An 18,060-nucleotide genomic window follows, 5' to 3' on the forward strand; every position below is an offset into this window, starting at 1 on the left:
TTAATCTAACAGAACACTACATTAGAATTTGAAGAAAAAAGCGACTGAAGAGACACAATATTTGAATTTATAGATGCGTTATTAATTCATGATACCAGTTGTAACAACTTTGTATAACTAAGTATTTTATATTCTTGCTCGTTAAGACCGTCAAAACAAATCTTTTTATTAAATTTATTAATGATAAATCATATTTCTGATTGGAGTTAAACATTATAAACGACTTTAAAATTAACGTCTGGTAAAATCTATACACAATCGAGAGCTTTTTCAAGCAACATTTTACTCTTCCAAATATATACGATATAGAAGATTTCAAAAATAAATTATTACCACGAGAAATTTAATAATCTCTTTGAAGATTATCTTCTATTGTTAAACTGCAACAATAACGTTAGTTGCGTTATACAATTATATTAACGTAAGTATAAAACAAAAATGAAAAATATTGCGGAAGTAAAACTGTGTGCGGATACAGTTACAAAGATCAGCTATAATTTCAAGCCCCCAAGACGACTCTGCACGTACCGTAAAAATGGTCGAAGCAATTCTCAAGGCGAACAATTTACAGTATGACGGCATTTCAAGGAGGGAGATACGAAGCAAGGAGCGAGATTCAAATGAGAAGTACGCCAACGATAAACAATGCGCACCTCTATTACTGTACTTACAATTGAATTTGTTTTCATTATCGTACGGAAGAGAAACACGAGAGCGAGCGTGAACTTCCAAGTTCGGTGTCGCGAATAGCGGAAACACGTTTTCACGCTTCAACGCGAGGGCTGGGAAAAAGTAGAGAGTATAAGGGATGAAAAGTAATGGCACGACTAGACTCTCGGCGCCGTTATAGTGCGGATAAACTTACGACACGTATAGACACAATGCGCCCGCGACAGCGAGAAAAGAACCCTCTCGAGTTTCGTTCGATCCGGATATCGCGGTATGCGTTTCGAAGTCGCTCCAACAAAGAAAGCGAATTAAAAATTCAAGCCTGCACTCTCTTCTATTGTGAATCTCAAAAAAATATTCGCGGCGGAAGGTATTAATTGAATTCCTTTCTCTCACTTTTACCCGACCATTTGCTAATGCAATCTGAGATCTGATGTATTATTTTATTTACTCGATACTGATCGCTCGAGAGGTCGTACGAAGAAATTAAAGATTTATACTTTTTCGAAAAATAAATGGACCGAAGCACTTTGTTCGGATTAAAAATTGATTCCGCCGTTCTGAAGTTGCAGCTCGAAAAATGAACGGTAATTACACGCCTCTATTGAATCCTTCACTCGGCCGGAATCAATATAGCTCTTTGACCTGTTCGCGATACTGCTTCCAGCTTTTGCTACACTAATGCAGTACGCCGTTTCTTGCGATTTCTTCATAGGCGACACGGGTCGCGTAAGCTGCGGCAAGAACTTGGCAGTTAAGAAGTTAAGAAGCTGCTCGCGGATATCCGAACGAGTTTATGGTACGTTCGTCCAACAAAAATTCGAAACGCGCTGTACGAGATTTAACGGTGAGGAAAACTCGGAGCCTTCACTTCGCGAGAGAAAAAGAGAGCGTCGAAACAAGTTCTTCGGCCGCGCTTTCTTCGAGCTCCCTGGTATATCCTTCTTGCCCTCCATCTAATGCGAACTACGTCGATCTAATTTCGCAACGACATTAGGCGGCTTATGTCCACGAGCGATAACGAGATCGCGTGTCGTTACCAAAAGCGGTATTTCGTGTCGCGTTAAATGATGCTTGCGGTATCCTTGAGTTGTCGAAAATGTCATTTGCAACAACGAGAGGGTTGCGAAATAATATATTTCAGAAAATTAGAGAGATGGGCGGAGAAAAAAAGAGGGATATCTGACGAAAATAATTACCAGGGTGGTGCTTGATTTTTTAATTATCTAGATAAAGATGATTTTGAATTTAAATATATCTAGATAAAAGGTAAAATTATACAGCGATTCATCTAGATAACTTACAGACAATATTATGTTTAAAATCGCTTAGGTAAACAGTTATAAAAAATGTAAATTATCAAAGGAATATAAATATACGTATATTCATACTTTTATTTCAAGTTTCTATTACTTAAGTATTTTTATGACTCTAAAGCAAATTATCTGAATATTATTTATTTTAGATAATTTAGTAAGGATAACAGATGCAGATATAAATATATATATTTTTATTTAGATAACAGCAACACTGATAATTACTACAAAATCTATTTTAAATCTGTCAAAAAGAATATCTCAATATGTTTTATCAAATAAAAATTAATTCGTCGCAAATTGAACGAATTGGCAAAAAGATTTCGGTTGATTATTTAAATTAAATAGCGCTGCGCATGAAAGGAGGAATAATAAGGGATGAGAGGGTCGGAAGTTCTTTATTTTCTTCATCGCATTAAAAAAGAGCAAGGTTCGTTCATCGGGTGTGCTGCTTGCATACACGAGCAACTTGGCCAACTGTAATTTGTACGCATATTGGGGACTCGTCCATAATCCTAGTGTTGAGAAAACGTGACCCACCGACCCGAGTTTTAATTCGCCGCGTATATTTCAAAAGCCAACACATGAAAGACAGGGAGATTGCGCGATTACGATAAATGCACAAGATCGAAATTACGACTGGAATTTATGTTGCCTATTTCATCATCAGCTGATCAACTTCCATAGATTTAAATACTCCCGACATTCATATTTCATATTTGCAATATTAACTATTACAAATGCGCCTTTCAATAAACAGCTTAAAAACACGTCAATCGATGTTCTTATTGTTAGACAGATTTAATAAGATTATCGATTTGTTTCTTTTATTTTTCAGAAGTAAAAAAGCCGATATCCTGCAAATTACGGCTCGTGTCAAACATGTGCTTTTCATTTTTGTACAGAAACGAGAGTAATTGAATTTGTCTGCGTTTGAAATAATGAATTACGTTCCTACAATTCAATATTCAGAGACAATAACATAGAAGAGAGTCCGCGTAATAAAGCGAAATAATATGGAACGATCGAAAGCTATAATTAAAATCTAACGTTACTAAGTAACTTTCGACTCTCTGCAGACTCTCGAAATGGATTATTGCCAAACACGCGACGTGATCGATCATCCGTGGCGCATTAAAGATCACATCGTCCTATCATAAAATTCGCAAAGCAGCAAACGATCAATCTGTTTACTTCTATTTTCACCTTGTGTTGCTTTGAATAGCAAAGGTACTTCGAGAAAAACAGGTCTCGGCATCCTTGCGTCTTTTATACCAAAGATATGTGCGTAGATATAGACTTCGTCTTAAAAGGAGTCTACCGCCCTCGGCATATTTCGTTTTTACGTCTATATTCTCTTCCTTTCTTATAAAAATATTTTCTTGTGATTACAATGAAAATCGTAAAATATATTCATTATTATTATTATTATTATTATGTAAAGAAATAATAATTTTTAAAATAATGAGGTAAAAACTGCTTGCGCCTTGATGACAAACGAATTGTATAAAAATTAAAAATGTAATAAGACTGCGAACGAATTTGAATAATCTAATGTTTAAAGACAAATAATATTTAATTTCTTACGATTTTCTAATTGCAACACGCTATACGATTTCGAGATGAAAATCGTCGTTGAAATAAATAAGGTCTATTAAAATGTATTAGCAAGAAATTAGCTGGAATCTCGGAGTCTTAAGTCGGTCCCCGAGGCGATACAAACAGAGTATATACCGGGTGCGACTTACCTCGAATGCAGAGCGCAGCCGCGTTGCACCGTGATGTAACTCGACGCTGGTGGTGGTGGAGGAGTGAGATACGGTGCTGGTAGTAGTGGTGCTGGTTCATGTCTGTGTGAATGGTTGTGCTGATGATTATGAGAATGGCTCAGGGTAACTCGCAGAGTACCAGGCAGATGGCGATGTGGAGTAGACTGCTCGCTGAAACATCAACGGGAAAAAACTTGGTCAGATCGATGCCGAGATTCTCGCTCGTGGTTATATTCTTTTTATTCGCCACCGGGTATATACCGATGGGTCCGTACCAATGGTCGACCGTGCAGAAAGATGTCGTCTGTCGGTAACAACCAGCGTAAGATAAAATCAGATTCGCCAAACTTGGGCTTTTCAATTTAAACAGATTGGAGTTGCATATATTTGCAGGGTAATATATGTATTTGGTTTGCGTATGCAAATTATTGTAGTAATTTTCTAACTCTTTTGTATGTCATAAAATGTAAGTTTGTTGCTTTTTAATATAAAAGATGTTTTTTAAATTTTATTTTTTAATCACACAAAAAGATGTATAAATTTATAATATTAAATTACATATTAATATAAAAGAAAGATATTTTTTAAATTTATTTTTTAATCACGTAAAAAAAGGTATAAATTTATTAATTTCATATATATGAGAATGCAAGTTTATCAAGATGAAAAATTTTAAGATATTTCCTTTTATTGAGTTTCCATCTTTTTGTAATAAAGTATCTGCAGAAGGAACAATAAAATTATTCTCTCCTCAACTCCATCTTATAAATTTGTTTATAGAAACAAAACTCCTTTTCTCTTTTCCTCTTATTTTCTTTTGTTTTAAATCAAACTTTATTTGAAAAATTATTATTTATTTTTGTACTTTTCTTTTAATAGAAACGTTTGTCACACATATTTTTGTCAGAATTAATTTAATACCCAAAAAGCTCTTTTTCTTATCCAATAAAATATTAAATAGATATCTGATTTCATATAATATTATCAAATCAGATATGCATTTAATATTTTTTCAAATTAAATCGTATGCTTATTTTAATCATGGCGGCACGCCTTCCTGCATTTTTATCACAATTATCGATCAATAAATAAGATATAATACATTTTAAAGACAAGTATTGATCGACAATAAAATATAGATTCGTAAAAAGAGAATGACCTCATTGGTGAGTAATTTTCTTTGTAAATAAGAGAAGCAACAATGCACAAAACTCTTTCAATACGTTTTCCATTATGAATGCGTTTTTTAGGACTCGATTTGTTTTCACACCTGCCAGCAATTACGTAGAGGGACGCTCGTCACATCCGGTCATAAAGCTCACCATTGCACCTGGCCCCCTTATCCAGAAATTCTGGTGTGCATAATACACGAATTCAGAAATTTTACCATTTTTTGTTTAAAACATTTTTATATATCCGATTTTAATCCCTATTTATGAAAGAAAACATTGGTACTAAACTAATTAAAAGATTGACTTTTTTTAACTTTGCTCTGGATAAATTTCTGAACTTGTTTCTAAATTTGAGAATAAAAATATGAGATTATAAAGCAAATTTGAAATGATATATTAAAACAAAAATATCGCAACTTATGCAGACTGATGTTTCATAAGTTTGATTTTAATTCACGTTCAAATTTAAATGTTCTCTAGTAATTGCAAAAAAGATTTTGAACCGAGATTTTAATTAAAGTGAAATTCGCGTTATGAGTATAATAATGATTTGAAATTGTGAGACGTTTCGTAAGTAGATGATTTTATCGTTACAGCAGCGCGTGAAGCCGAACGTGAGACCGGAAGTGTCGAAAGGAACGATTCAAGTCTCCTTTATAAGTGTCAAGGACTCTTATCTACCCCACCGAACTAGTTTCCCCGTTTATCGGACAGTGCCGCTATCGTTTAGCCGTCTGATAAAAAAGGGAAAGGAAAAAACATACATATACATATAATGCACGATACATATGTAATGCACGCAACAGCATAAATTAACAGACTTCTCATCATTATAACGGAACTCTAGAAATTTTTCGAGTTGCAAAACGACGTAACATCATCCTTTGACGGCGCGTTTGATGAGCTTTTTAATAAACCGATAATAATTCCGTGCAAGACGGAACTTTGATTGCATACCATCGACCCGAGTATGTGCTCCGAAACGAAGATGGGAGCACAAACTTCTAAGAATAGCGATGCTTGGGACAAAATAAAGACTGACGTGCGTTTCGTGAAAGAGAGTAATTAGACGCGCCGCGTCGGTTGTTATCAAGATCCATGCATGTAACAGTGAACTGCTGAGTAATTAGACGAGAGCAAGAATAAACAATAACACGAGAAATCCGATCAATGGCACGAGTACTCCTTTCATTTCGGATTCCTTTTAAGATTCTTTAAATAATGCAATTCATATAACATTGTTTAATGAGAACTCGAATAAAATCAATATTTCGTTAGTTATAACTATTAGTCAAATATTGTATAAAGACCCTTTTAATTCCTACATTGAAATTTTTCTATAGAAACAAAGTATTTTTTATTTCGTGTCTCTGATTTTTTCAACAGCTTTCATTCATTTTCCTTTCATTTCGGATTCCTTGATTCTCTCAATAATGCAATTCATATAACATTGTTTAATGAGAACTCGAATAAAATCAATATTTCGTTATTTAGAACTATTAGTCAAATATTGTATAAAGACCCTTTTAATTCCTACATTGAAATTTTTCTATAGAAACAAAGTATTTTTTATTTCGTGTCTCTGATTTTTTCAACAGCTTTCATTCATTTTCCTTTCATTTCGGATTCCTTTTAAGATTCTCTCAATAATGCAATTCATATAACATTGTTTAATGAGAACTCGAATAAAATCAATATTTCGTTATTTAGAACTATTAGTCAAATATTGTATAAAGACCCTTTTAATTCCTACATTGAAATTTTTCTATAGAAACAAAGTATTTTTTATTTCGTGTCTCTGATTTTTTCAACAGCTTTCATTCATTTTCCTTTCATTTCGGATTCCTTTTAAGATTCTCTAAATAATGCAATTCATATAACATTGTTTAATGAGAACTCGAATAAAATCATTATTTCGTTATTTAGAACTATTAGTCAAATATTGTATAAAGACCCTTTTAATTCCTACATTGAAATTTTTCTATAGAAACAAACTATTTTTTATTTCGTGTCTCTGATTTTTTCAACAGCTCAAAAATATGTCTATAATTTTGAATTTTTATCCCGCGAACATTCGCGAGGGATTATGGAGTAAGTTTTAAACAGGAATTCGTTGAAACTATCGCGACGAGTTTGCGGATCAATATGTAGAACGATTTAAAAATGCAAAGTCCTAAAAGTCCGCCATGAATGCTGGTGCTTGCGACGTATGTAATTCAAGACCGTCGTGCAAATCCTGAGAGGGTTCGTCGCGCAAATGTTTAACGGGGAAGTCACGAAAGAACACAGTGCGGTTCATGTATCCGTGCAATTCCGTACCCGTATGCGCAATAAGTTAGGCGAGCTCGGCGAAAGAAGAAAAGGATAAACGGGAGAAGCGTCAGGTCGGAGGCAGAAGGGAAAATTGTCAAGTATTTGAGCGTATAAATGTTTCAAAGTGACGGCAAAGACGCGCTTTTATTCCAGGCCGCAGAGCATGCACCTCGAACTTTACACATTTTACGGGCGAAAAATTACGACTCGCGTTATTTGCAGTGAAAAAAAATCGCGCGCGTAAGACGTAAATCAAAAGACGAATGAGGCTGCGGTATGAACATTTTTTACTCTTCTTTTGTATAACAATAGTCAAAGAAATAAAAAAAAAAGAAAAACCACAGAGACATAAAGTTCGGGCAATTGCATTTTCAGATTAACGGCTGCTTGCATTTTCTCACGTGTGCATTGATATTATTTTTAATTTTCCATACTGCAGTCAAAAAAATCTCTCTGAAGCTGGGATTACTCGCAAAATTTTTAATATAAAATGGCAATAAGTATCGCAATCGTATATTTTTAAAATTATATAATTATAAGGATACCGCAGATGTCTATATAAAATCATCTACTAATTGTGTAAGATAAATGTGTATTTCTCTCTTCTCGAATTTGTTACGGTAAACTTAGAGCAGATTATTAAAATTTTTTCCTTCCTATGTAAGAATATTAACAAGAAAGAAAAAAAGAAAGTCTCGAGAAGAGACTTTACTTGATTAACGAAAGAGTTTGAAAACATTGCGGAAACATCAGGAAATACAAAATTGTTTACTTCCGATATTGCGGTGGTCCCTTTTGAAAGAGCATATTGCCGCATATACATTCGAAGGATCGCCATGATCTTTTCAGGGTCGATTCCTCCGACATCGGTAAAATCTCTCAAGCTTAACGCAGCGATTCCCAACTAGCAGTTTGCATTTCTCTGGAATTCGCAAGTATCGTTCCAGAGAACGCACAATAAAAAATTCTACAATAGCATCTGTCGCAATTTCTTCGTTGTCGACAGCGGACAATAGCATATTTGAATTCCTTCACATGCAACAAGACAATTTTCAAATTCTGTATAATCTTATATATATTATATAATTTCTAACAAATATATGTTTAATCAAAAACATTATTACTCGGTAAAATTAATCAAAATTCATTTGAAAAATAAATAATGTAGCTAAACATAAGAATTTGTATTAGGCTAACAAGATTCGGAATTTTTAATTTTAAGTTTAAAAACCTGGCAGAGGCATTATATTATACTCCGATATTAAAGAAAAACTTTTCGATGAAATAAGTTGAGAGTCACTGCCTTAGCTAAGTGGTCTTTGTTCTTTCTACTTGAACAGCTTCGTGTAAAAAAGACATTAATGTAAACTGAGGTTTAAAGCTCTCAGAGGGAAATATCGATTCTTAGGTATATCTCACGATATCGCGGTGACGGACAATTTCGCAATAACATCCTTTGATCTCGTAACAATTTTTTCGTTCTCATTGATAATAATATCACGGTTCGTACTAGAAACGATCGTACAAGTCGTGCACCAACTTTTGCATCGAAACGATCGGAACGGTGAAAAAAAACGGAGCGAGGAAAAGAGAAGGTAGAAAAGTATGATAATCGGAAACTGATGGCAAGGTATCTCCATGCGGGCATTGGCTTTTACGGCAGATGCTGCCTGACTGGAAATTACCTTACATCGGCCAGGAGAGATGGCCCCAACAGGTCTTTCGATGTTTGCGAACACCTTCGAGGGTCGAAAGGATGCCGCGCAAATAACTCCGTCTTTCAAAAAATGCAAACGTAATGAGCCAAACAATGTCCCGATTATATTTTTAATGGCAATTGAATAAAGCTTATCTATTCTTTAATAGCCGATGATATCATCGATATAGGTATCGATGTAGTGCAAAAGTGTGTTTCGGAGATAAACGTGTATACCTACTAATCTTTCTTTAATACAGTGGTGCTTTGATTTTTATTTCATCAAGATACGTCCAAATACAAAATTCTTGCGATTTATAAAAGTTTTAGAAAAAATGGTGCATCGCACACTATAAAAAAATATGTAATGTATTACACAAAATAAGAAATAATAAAAATGTGTACAGTTTCATTATTTATAATGTAATTTTACACTAATTATTTATGTAATTTTACATATTTTTTGCAGTGTAGGAGATGAGGTAACATCGGCTTATAAATACGATACCGAAGGATCATTTTATGCGTTTTATATTACCGAAGGATGCATTTTAGGAGCAATTCATTATAGTCTTACAAGTCACTTGGTTCGCATACGGCGAGCATATGCGACTCGACGTTCGAATCTTGCCGAAAGCATATAGTCGCCAACTTTAGACACACATACATGTACACAAAGAGCCGTTCTATACTTGACCTTAATGGCGTTGCTCCAATACGCCATCATCATCGCGGTGGTCTCGAAGACCCCGTGTTTTTCTTTTCTCTTTTGTGTACAGTTTGTATTTTTAATTAAGCCTCGTGTCCTTATCGTGTTTATATTCAGACAAATCGTTGAATTTCGTAAATATAGCATGAATATTCGAATTTTTCAATATTCGTCATCGCGACAACATTTTTTAAAATTAATTTGAACCGACAAAGTATAATCACCATGTTTTTTCCGCACATTTTATATTTATAGATCGTAATCCCTCGTTAATATATAGATTTGCCATACCGAAGCGTATCAACAAGCGCAATCTCGACCTGCGTTCGCCATTAATCCGGTACTTCGATCGGAATACTCCAAAGCATGATTGGAATTCGCTCTATTATCGTGGAAGAACGTTCGCCATGCAGAATTCTTCGCGCAGAAGTACCGCTAGAGATATCAGAGTCTCGAGTATTATATGTATTCGAGAATGAGAATTTCTTTTATAAGATGCACGCGCGCGCACGTGCTCCATTTTTCCGTTGCCCGTTTCCTTTATCTCCGACAGCATCTAGATACGAATTTTTCAACTGCATCGTGAAAACTATGAATTTTTTACGTGTGGCATTAACGTCGTTCCGTTCACGCGCGCGCACGTCAAGTATGCAGTAAGACGATTATATTGTTACACAATTTAATGCGCCGTAGCGCGAAATTATTTTCGATGCAGTAACCATTGTATAACGAATTTACAACTTGACATAATAATCTACACTTACGAACATATACGTCCGCGTTAATTGAATAAAATTTAATTTAATATTCATTCAATTTAATTAAGGGACTTGAAAAGGGATTCATTGTGTTTTTGCTCCGAATAAAGAGAGCGCTTTAATATTTCGTGTCATTCAAAAACCAAACACACACCGGTCATCAAAATAATTCATTTAATCATTCTCATTTAAGAGGGATGACATTTATACGACTTGGAATTTTAATAAATATACCGTGGGCACGGAAATTATTTAATCCCTTCACGCGTCCACTATGTAAGGTTTCCGACCCGACTTGGTAAGTCGCGATCGTCGAACCGGATCGAACGAATCCGTACGAGTGCGCCGAGAAAAATACCTGGGTACGTTGTTACTCTTGAAGCTGACCATTACTCCGTACTTCTGCAGCGTCGAGGGACTTATCCACGATGTGGTTGTCGGAGCACGCTAAACGCTACACCGCATTACACTCGGCTGCATACACCCACACATACATACACACACACACGCACGCGCGCGCGCACGCACACACACATACGCAACACAGGTAACACACCCACACGCGATTCTGTCGGCAAGCATCGGCGCGGCAAAGAAAGGAGTAATGTGCGCGCGACCACGTGCACGTAACACTCTTCCGACAAAACAATACGCGTCCTCTCGGTCGCGCGTCTCCGGGCGGACTGACTGAGCAGCCACACTCCGCGCTCACTACACCCCCACCCTTACGTCGGCGCCGGCCGTCGACTCTCTTCCCTCACCCTTTCAGTCTTCTCTTTTAGCCGGCCGCTGTCTATGATAAGAATATCGCGTCGTTGTTCTTACATCGCTCCTTTAATGAATTAACTAATGTTTGTTATTGCGGAATAGAAAATTTAAAGAAAAAATAATACATTAATGCTGATATATATCGTGTAATGTAGAATTTTTTAATAAAAAAACGTGTAAATGTTGGAGCATCTTCGATTAAACTTTTTTGACATTTTTCTTTTTTTTTTTTTTTGTCTTCTCCATTTCTTTCACGAGAGTAATAATTTAATATTATAAATGTATTATAAAACATAGAGTCATACAACTAAAGAATTGTAATTTAATTCTAATTTTAAAAGTTTGAAATTTTAAAAATAATTTTAATTTTTATTATATTTTAATTTCAATTTTTAATTTTAGATTAAGATTTGTGTAATTATGTATATAAGAGTTAAACTATTAAATTATGTAAATCTTTATGGAATTAGAATTTATGTACGCATGTATGTATGTATGTATGAAAGGTTTAGGATTTTGTAAACCAAGTTCCTTTCTTGGCTAGAAGCTGCGTGTGCGAAATAAACTCATTTATTATAATAATAATTTAATATTATAGTGTATAAAAGCTGTAATTAGAGAAATTAAAAATTAAATTAACAATTTTGTAAACAAGAAATAAATATATGTATATGTATTTGTTTTACTTTAATGTATCATTATACATTTTTTCTCTATATTTTTCTATAAATATATTTTTTATGTAAGTCCTTTATTAGATAATTTATTTTCTTAGAAGAAGATAAATGTACGTGTAGTGTTTCATTAAAATCACTAACAGTAAAGCAAGCCTTTCAAAGAAGAAGGAAATTATAGAATCCGTCCCTGCCGCAGCTAGTAAATGCATCCTTCCGTCGTCTCTCACAAGTTCATTGCTTTACCGTCTCTGACAAGCATATCTTTGTCTCATCTCTCTCTCAAACGCGACCTCTTACCGCCTCTTGTCGGTAGCGAATTTATAAAATATATTAGGATACCCTCTAAATTTATAAATTCAATTTCTGATCAGGATTTCCCTCATTTTCATTACTCGAAATAATTACAGTTCGCGCAATAATTATCTCTTTCTTTCATTTTTCTCTTTATATACTTTCGCGAATAATTTTTGAAAATTTTAATTAGAAAAATAATCTGAGTTAATATTCTTCCTCTTTTTCAATGGACGATTTTGAACTTTATACATTACTCGCAATTTAAAGCCGAATACATCACTGTCTCTGGTAAAAGCGGCATATCGCTGTCTCTCGTAAATGCAGCCTTCCGGCGCAACGCTCGTAAATGCAACGTTTCGTAGTGTCTCGCGAGTGTGCATCATTCATTCCATCGTCTCTCGGAAGCACAGCGTTTAGGGAGTCTCGTAAACGTACCGTTCCGCTAGCCTGTGTGCGGGTTACCGTCCTTTCTTTCATTGTCCCCCTTCAATCCGTCTCTGATGACAACCGGCGCAGCTCGCGCGGAAATCCATAGCCGACTCAGTTACGTTTTCTTCGTTATATGTATATATGTAATATATTGTATGTGTGTACACAGCAGAGTACGTCTCATATATAATTAACGTCTTTAAAATAAGAAAAACAATTTTCATTATTCCAAGCAATCAGTGTTCGCTGTTATTTAAATAAAACTATATAAATGGCATCTTAGATGAAAAAAAAAAAAGTATTATCTTTATAACTAATATTAAATTATCTAGAACAATTTTCAGATAATTTTGGTTTAGAACCAATAGCACATAAAAATAGTTAAATAGTAGAACTTAAGTAGTAAGCGATAAAAATTTATCAATGAAAATATGAATACATATATTTTTATATTCCTTTTATAATTCACACTTTTTTATAACTGCGTTTATATAAGCACTTAAAAATTTTTATTTAGAAAATTATCCACAGATGAATCGCCCTATAATTTTATCTTTTATCTAGACATATTTAAAACAAAATCATCTTCATCTTATCTAAGACAAATTTATATATTTTTATCTCATCTTTATCTAGCTAATTTTAAAGTCATCTAAGCACAACACTGCAAGCAATTCAATCTCCCTATTTAAAGTAATTGTTTCAATTATGTTGATTGGAGATTGTAATTTGAAGAAAAAAATAATAAAGCTTTTGAATGTATAAAATTCCAGTAAAAAGTTTTCCATACCATTAAAAACAAAATAAATGGGAGAGATTATAAGGCACATTCCTCGATATATTAGACGAAATTACGGGGAAGAAAGTTCATTTCACAGAAAATACTTCCGGGTTCGCATACGAGGGACACGTTGGAACGCAAGTAACGAGATTTTAGGATGTACGGAACAACGGCTGCGGAATATCGTCGACACGCGTTATTTCACGTGGATTTTGACGTAATGTTCGTTACGCTTAAACATCGGTGTGCTTCCACCGCGTATATGCAGCTCCACGGAATCTCTTGATTGAACTTTCCCGTCACGTCTCGTACCTTTCGGTTCAAGTTTCTCGCTTGTGCTCCAACAAAAGGCCAAGCGCTTTCCGACATGTTCTGAAAGGTGACAAGTTCTCTTCTCTGCGTCAAAAACTATTAACCGTCATTCCCTAAAGGTTCTCGGTCTTTATATCGCCTCCTGATCTTTATTGCGAATAACGCGTGTAAAATAGATGCGTTATTGCCCATTAAGAGAGAATTTGTTAGCATTTTTACCAATTAATCCGTATATTTTGTTAAAGAAACGGAGAGAGAAAGAGAGATATTTGCAATAAACAAAAATTATAGCTACTGTAGCTAAATTTTAGCTGTAGTAAATTTTAGCCTATATATACAGCTAAACTGAAAATAAAGATTTGTTAATTTGACTAAACTTTCAACTAAATTACTATTTTGTTAATTGAACATATATTAGTATATTTAAGTCTAATATTTTTGTTAGATTTAATATATTACATCTAATTTAAATATTGTTATATTCAATTAACAAAATAATATTTAGCTGAAAGATTTAGTCAAGTTAACAAATCTTTTTTCAGTATAAAAATTAGTTATCATAGATAAAATTTAGACATGATAATTTTAATGATAATTCAGATTGTAATATATGGATATAACTAAAAGGCTATATGGTAGTTAATTTTTTTCCGTGTGTCAACAACAAATCATTCAATTAATATCATTAATGTCGCAGTAATTCTTGAAAAGATTACACGTATGTAATAAAATGTAAATAATTCGTCTTTCACATTTACAATTAGTCTCACGTCCATTCAATTCAAACGCCGCGCGAAAACAAAGCATTATCGCGTAATAAAACATATCCTTGCAATCGAATACGTTTATACGTACATGTATAACCATATATGTGCGTGTTAATTCTATCAAGTATAATATATTGAAATAAATTTAACAGAGATAATTCAAAGTATTTGCGTTGCTCACTGTGTTGTATACGCAAGTGTTTCTATAAAAAAAATATAATAATTATCGGCTCGTGTAAATTCAAAAATTAATAAGAAAAAAAGGCCAACAAAGAAATTAGATGTTAAATAATTTGTATTTTAATATATAATCATAATTTTTTGAAAGGTGATTCTATAAATATTCTTTACTTCCTGAAGAGCAAGTGCGTCGCACTTGACGAAACTATTTCAGTATTTCATAATAATGTATTCCTGCACCTGCGGAGAAGAATATGAAAAGACAGGTATATACATATATTGTAAAGAAAGGGAGGCAGGTTTAGGTTCGAATTCTTGTCGCTATTGTGAACGAGGGTGAAAAAACAAGCTATTCATATTCAGCGAGTTGGTTCGTGTAGCATCAACAGGTAAACGGCGCGTTTGTTTAAAGATTGTTGAATTCCTAATACGAATATCAAACGTAATTGTTGAAGGAACTTCCAACGTTTTAACTCGTTCCCCAAAAGGTTTCGTTACATTCGCTTTTGCTGTCTCGTCTACAACGTCATTAATTCGGCTTTTGTTCCCGCAGTACGGAAGAGAGAGAGACCTTATCCGGGTCATCGATAGCAAACTCGATGTCCGTTCGTTCACCAAAATAAAATTACGAACCTTCCGTGGTCGACACGACGCAAGTCGCTCGACAATGGCAATCTACGCGATTTAACCCCGTAAAAGAGCATCGCTTTTGACTATCCCTGACAGAAAATGATTTTTTTTTTATCCTAGTATATCCTCAATATGACTCACATTCTTTCTTTATTATGCGTAAACGTTTCAATATTACCTCAATTTATATGCATATACATTTTGAATAATTTAAATCATTTGAGGTTTAATGATAAAATGACAAAAAATAATAACAAGTGATAAAGAATTTTGTTATGTTTTCTCGCGTGTTTATTTGTAATAGTCTTCACATGATTGTGCATTTTAAAGTACTAGAACAACGAAAGTGAATCGGCCGATTTCATGTATTACTATATGCGCGGGAGTTTTCCACGCGTAAATAGTAAATCTTAAATTTCTATTATATATTTATAATTTTAATTCTATTATGTATATGTACATAATATTAATTGGCCGAATTTCAATTATGTGCATAATTTTAATTCCCGAATTTCTATTATGTACATAATTTTAATTCTTGAATTTCTATTAGGCACATAATTCGCCGTATTTATATTATATATATTATGTAAACAATTGAAATTGTACATAATAGAAATTCGACCAATTAATATTATGTACATTTACATAATAGAATTAAAATTATAAATATATAATAGAAATTTAAGAATACAAATTATGTACATAATAAAAATTTGGCAAATCAAAATTAAAACATAATAAAAATTCAAGAATTAAAATTATTTACATAAGAGAAATACGGCAAATTCAAATTATAGCATAATAGAAATGAAAATTAGAGCATAATAGAAATTCAGCAAATTAAAATTATGCATATAATAGTAATTCGGTGAATTAAAATTATATACATAATAGTAATTCGATGACATAAACATAAAATTATGTGCATACTAGGAACTCAGCAAATTAAAATAATATTAAATTCACTCATTGTCAGTTAACAGTGCCTTTTTTAAAGAAAGAATAAGAACCTCATTATAAGAAAATTAAAATGTATTATATCGTTTTCGTATTGCACTATATTATGGCTTCTTAAATATTGGCCAGTTTTTGACAGTCCCTGGGAGGAAATTACTTTCTTTTCAATTCTAGTATCCCCAATATGACTCACACAGGTTTCTTTCTTTATCATGCGTAAACGTTTCAATATCATTTCGATTTGTGTATTGTTGAATAATAATTTAAATCACTTGAGCTTGAAATGAAATGACAAATAAAAAAATAACAAGTCGTGATATTTGATGAAAAATTTGGTTTCACTTTTTCGCGCGATCGTACATTTTAAGTAAAAGAACCTCATATTATAAGGAGATAAAAATGTAGTATTTCGTTTTCATTCCATTATTATGTCTTCTGAAATATTGGGCAGCTTTATTATCGCGAATGGTTGCGGAAAGATCGGTAGCGCGCATTCAAATAACTTGTTGAGAAAATATTGAAACTCGGTGTCGGAGGCAGAGAGCGAAAGAGCGTGCTATATTCACGTGGCGCGAAGGGTGTTTGGAATTTCAATGAGAACCGCTGGAGAGATGAACGGAAAACTTCTGGACCATGTGACGACAGGACTGTAGTCGTGGGAGTGGTCAGAAGGACGCGAGCTACCACCGAAGCATTCTCTTAATATATATGTGAGTGCAACAAACTTTTAAAGTGTTTCACCCTCCAGGCTACTCGCTTGCCTCGAAATTCTCCCAATTTCGACACAAATCGAGCCGAAAATACGATCGAATTTCCATAGATTTCCGCTTTCTTCTCTCGTTCCTTTCGCCACTTTGCACGTCATCATCGTTACAAGAGGCAAGTGAAAAAACGTCAAAGTTTTAGGGCGTCTACAAGTTCATATAATATCAAAGTACCGCAAATCTGCGCATTCAAGAAAGTTTGCATCGCAGAATTCAGACTCAAATGAAGTCATTCGTGCAACGTTGATCCCAATAAAATGTGTATATATATATATATATATATGCATATAAATATATATGTAAATGTGTGCATGTAAAAGATAAAGCCATTGTTTGTTAATTGTCTCCTCGAATAGTTCCGAAATCTCCTTATTCCGATGCAAAGCTGTCTCGATGCAGCTGGTGCAGTCTTATCTTATTGGTTCGGGCGGAACAAACAGAATCTTCCAAAGTTTGGTTTATTCGTACGTATATTGTGTGCGCGACTTTCACGACGTTCGCGAAACTTAAATGCCAAGTGCACGCCAGTATTACGGGCGATTATAATCGCGATATAATTGAATAATTATCGAACGCAGATTTCCATGACAAAAGTCATTTGTGCATCATGCGAGACAGAGATAATCGACAATAAGGGAACTGATATATATCTCTGCGCAGGAAATGAAACCCTGTCGTATCGTCAAATCGACAGGGTTCTGCTGCAGCGTTGTGCTTAAATGATTTTAAAATTATCTAGATAAAGATGAGATAAAAATATGTAAATGTATCTTAAATAAGAGATGAAGATGGCAATTTTTAAGACTGCTTATATGCAAGCACAGTTATAAAAAAAAATGTAAATTATAAAAGAGATATAAAAGTATAGGTATTCATATTTTTATTTATAAATTTTTATCACTTACTGCTCAAGTTCTATTATTTAAATATTTTTATACGCTACGGTTCTAAACCAAAATTATCTGAAAATTATTCTAGATAATACTTTTTTTCATCTATAAGATGCAGATCTAGATAATACATATTTTTATTATAATCTTTTATTATATTATCTATATAAAGATAGGATGACGTCAAAGTTTCCTAGATAATTTTC

The 18,060-nt window shown here is 33.7% G+C and overlaps 1 protein-coding gene across 5 annotated transcripts in view; it reads right to left on the bottom strand.

The window, feature by feature from the left end:
• The window catches only part of LOC114934598 (uncharacterized), a 99,037-nt gene extending 87,938 nt beyond the window's left edge, over window positions 1-11,099 (bottom strand). For all 5 annotated transcript variants that reach the window (XR_014926089.1, XM_085488601.1, XM_085488600.1 and 2 more), the window contains exons 1-2: window positions 10,761-11,099; window positions 3,734-3,925 (exon numbers count right to left, since the gene is read on the bottom strand). Coding sequence is in view for 4 of the 5 variants with exons in the window: in XM_085488601.1 (XP_085344727.1) it covers window positions 3,734-3,925; window positions 10,761-10,792 (224 nt within the window). In the remaining variant the exon portion in view is untranslated. The remainder of the gene's footprint in view (window positions 1-3,733; window positions 3,926-10,760) is intronic.
• Between the last annotated feature and the right edge of the window lie 6,961 nt (window positions 11,100-18,060).

This window comes from Nylanderia fulva, unplaced genomic scaffold, assembly GCF_048542155.1.
Source record: "Nylanderia fulva isolate GAGA-0341 unplaced genomic scaffold, ASM4854215v1 Scaffold7, whole genome shotgun sequence".
NCBI classification, from domain to species: Eukaryota; Metazoa; Arthropoda; class Insecta; order Hymenoptera; family Formicidae; genus Nylanderia; species Nylanderia fulva.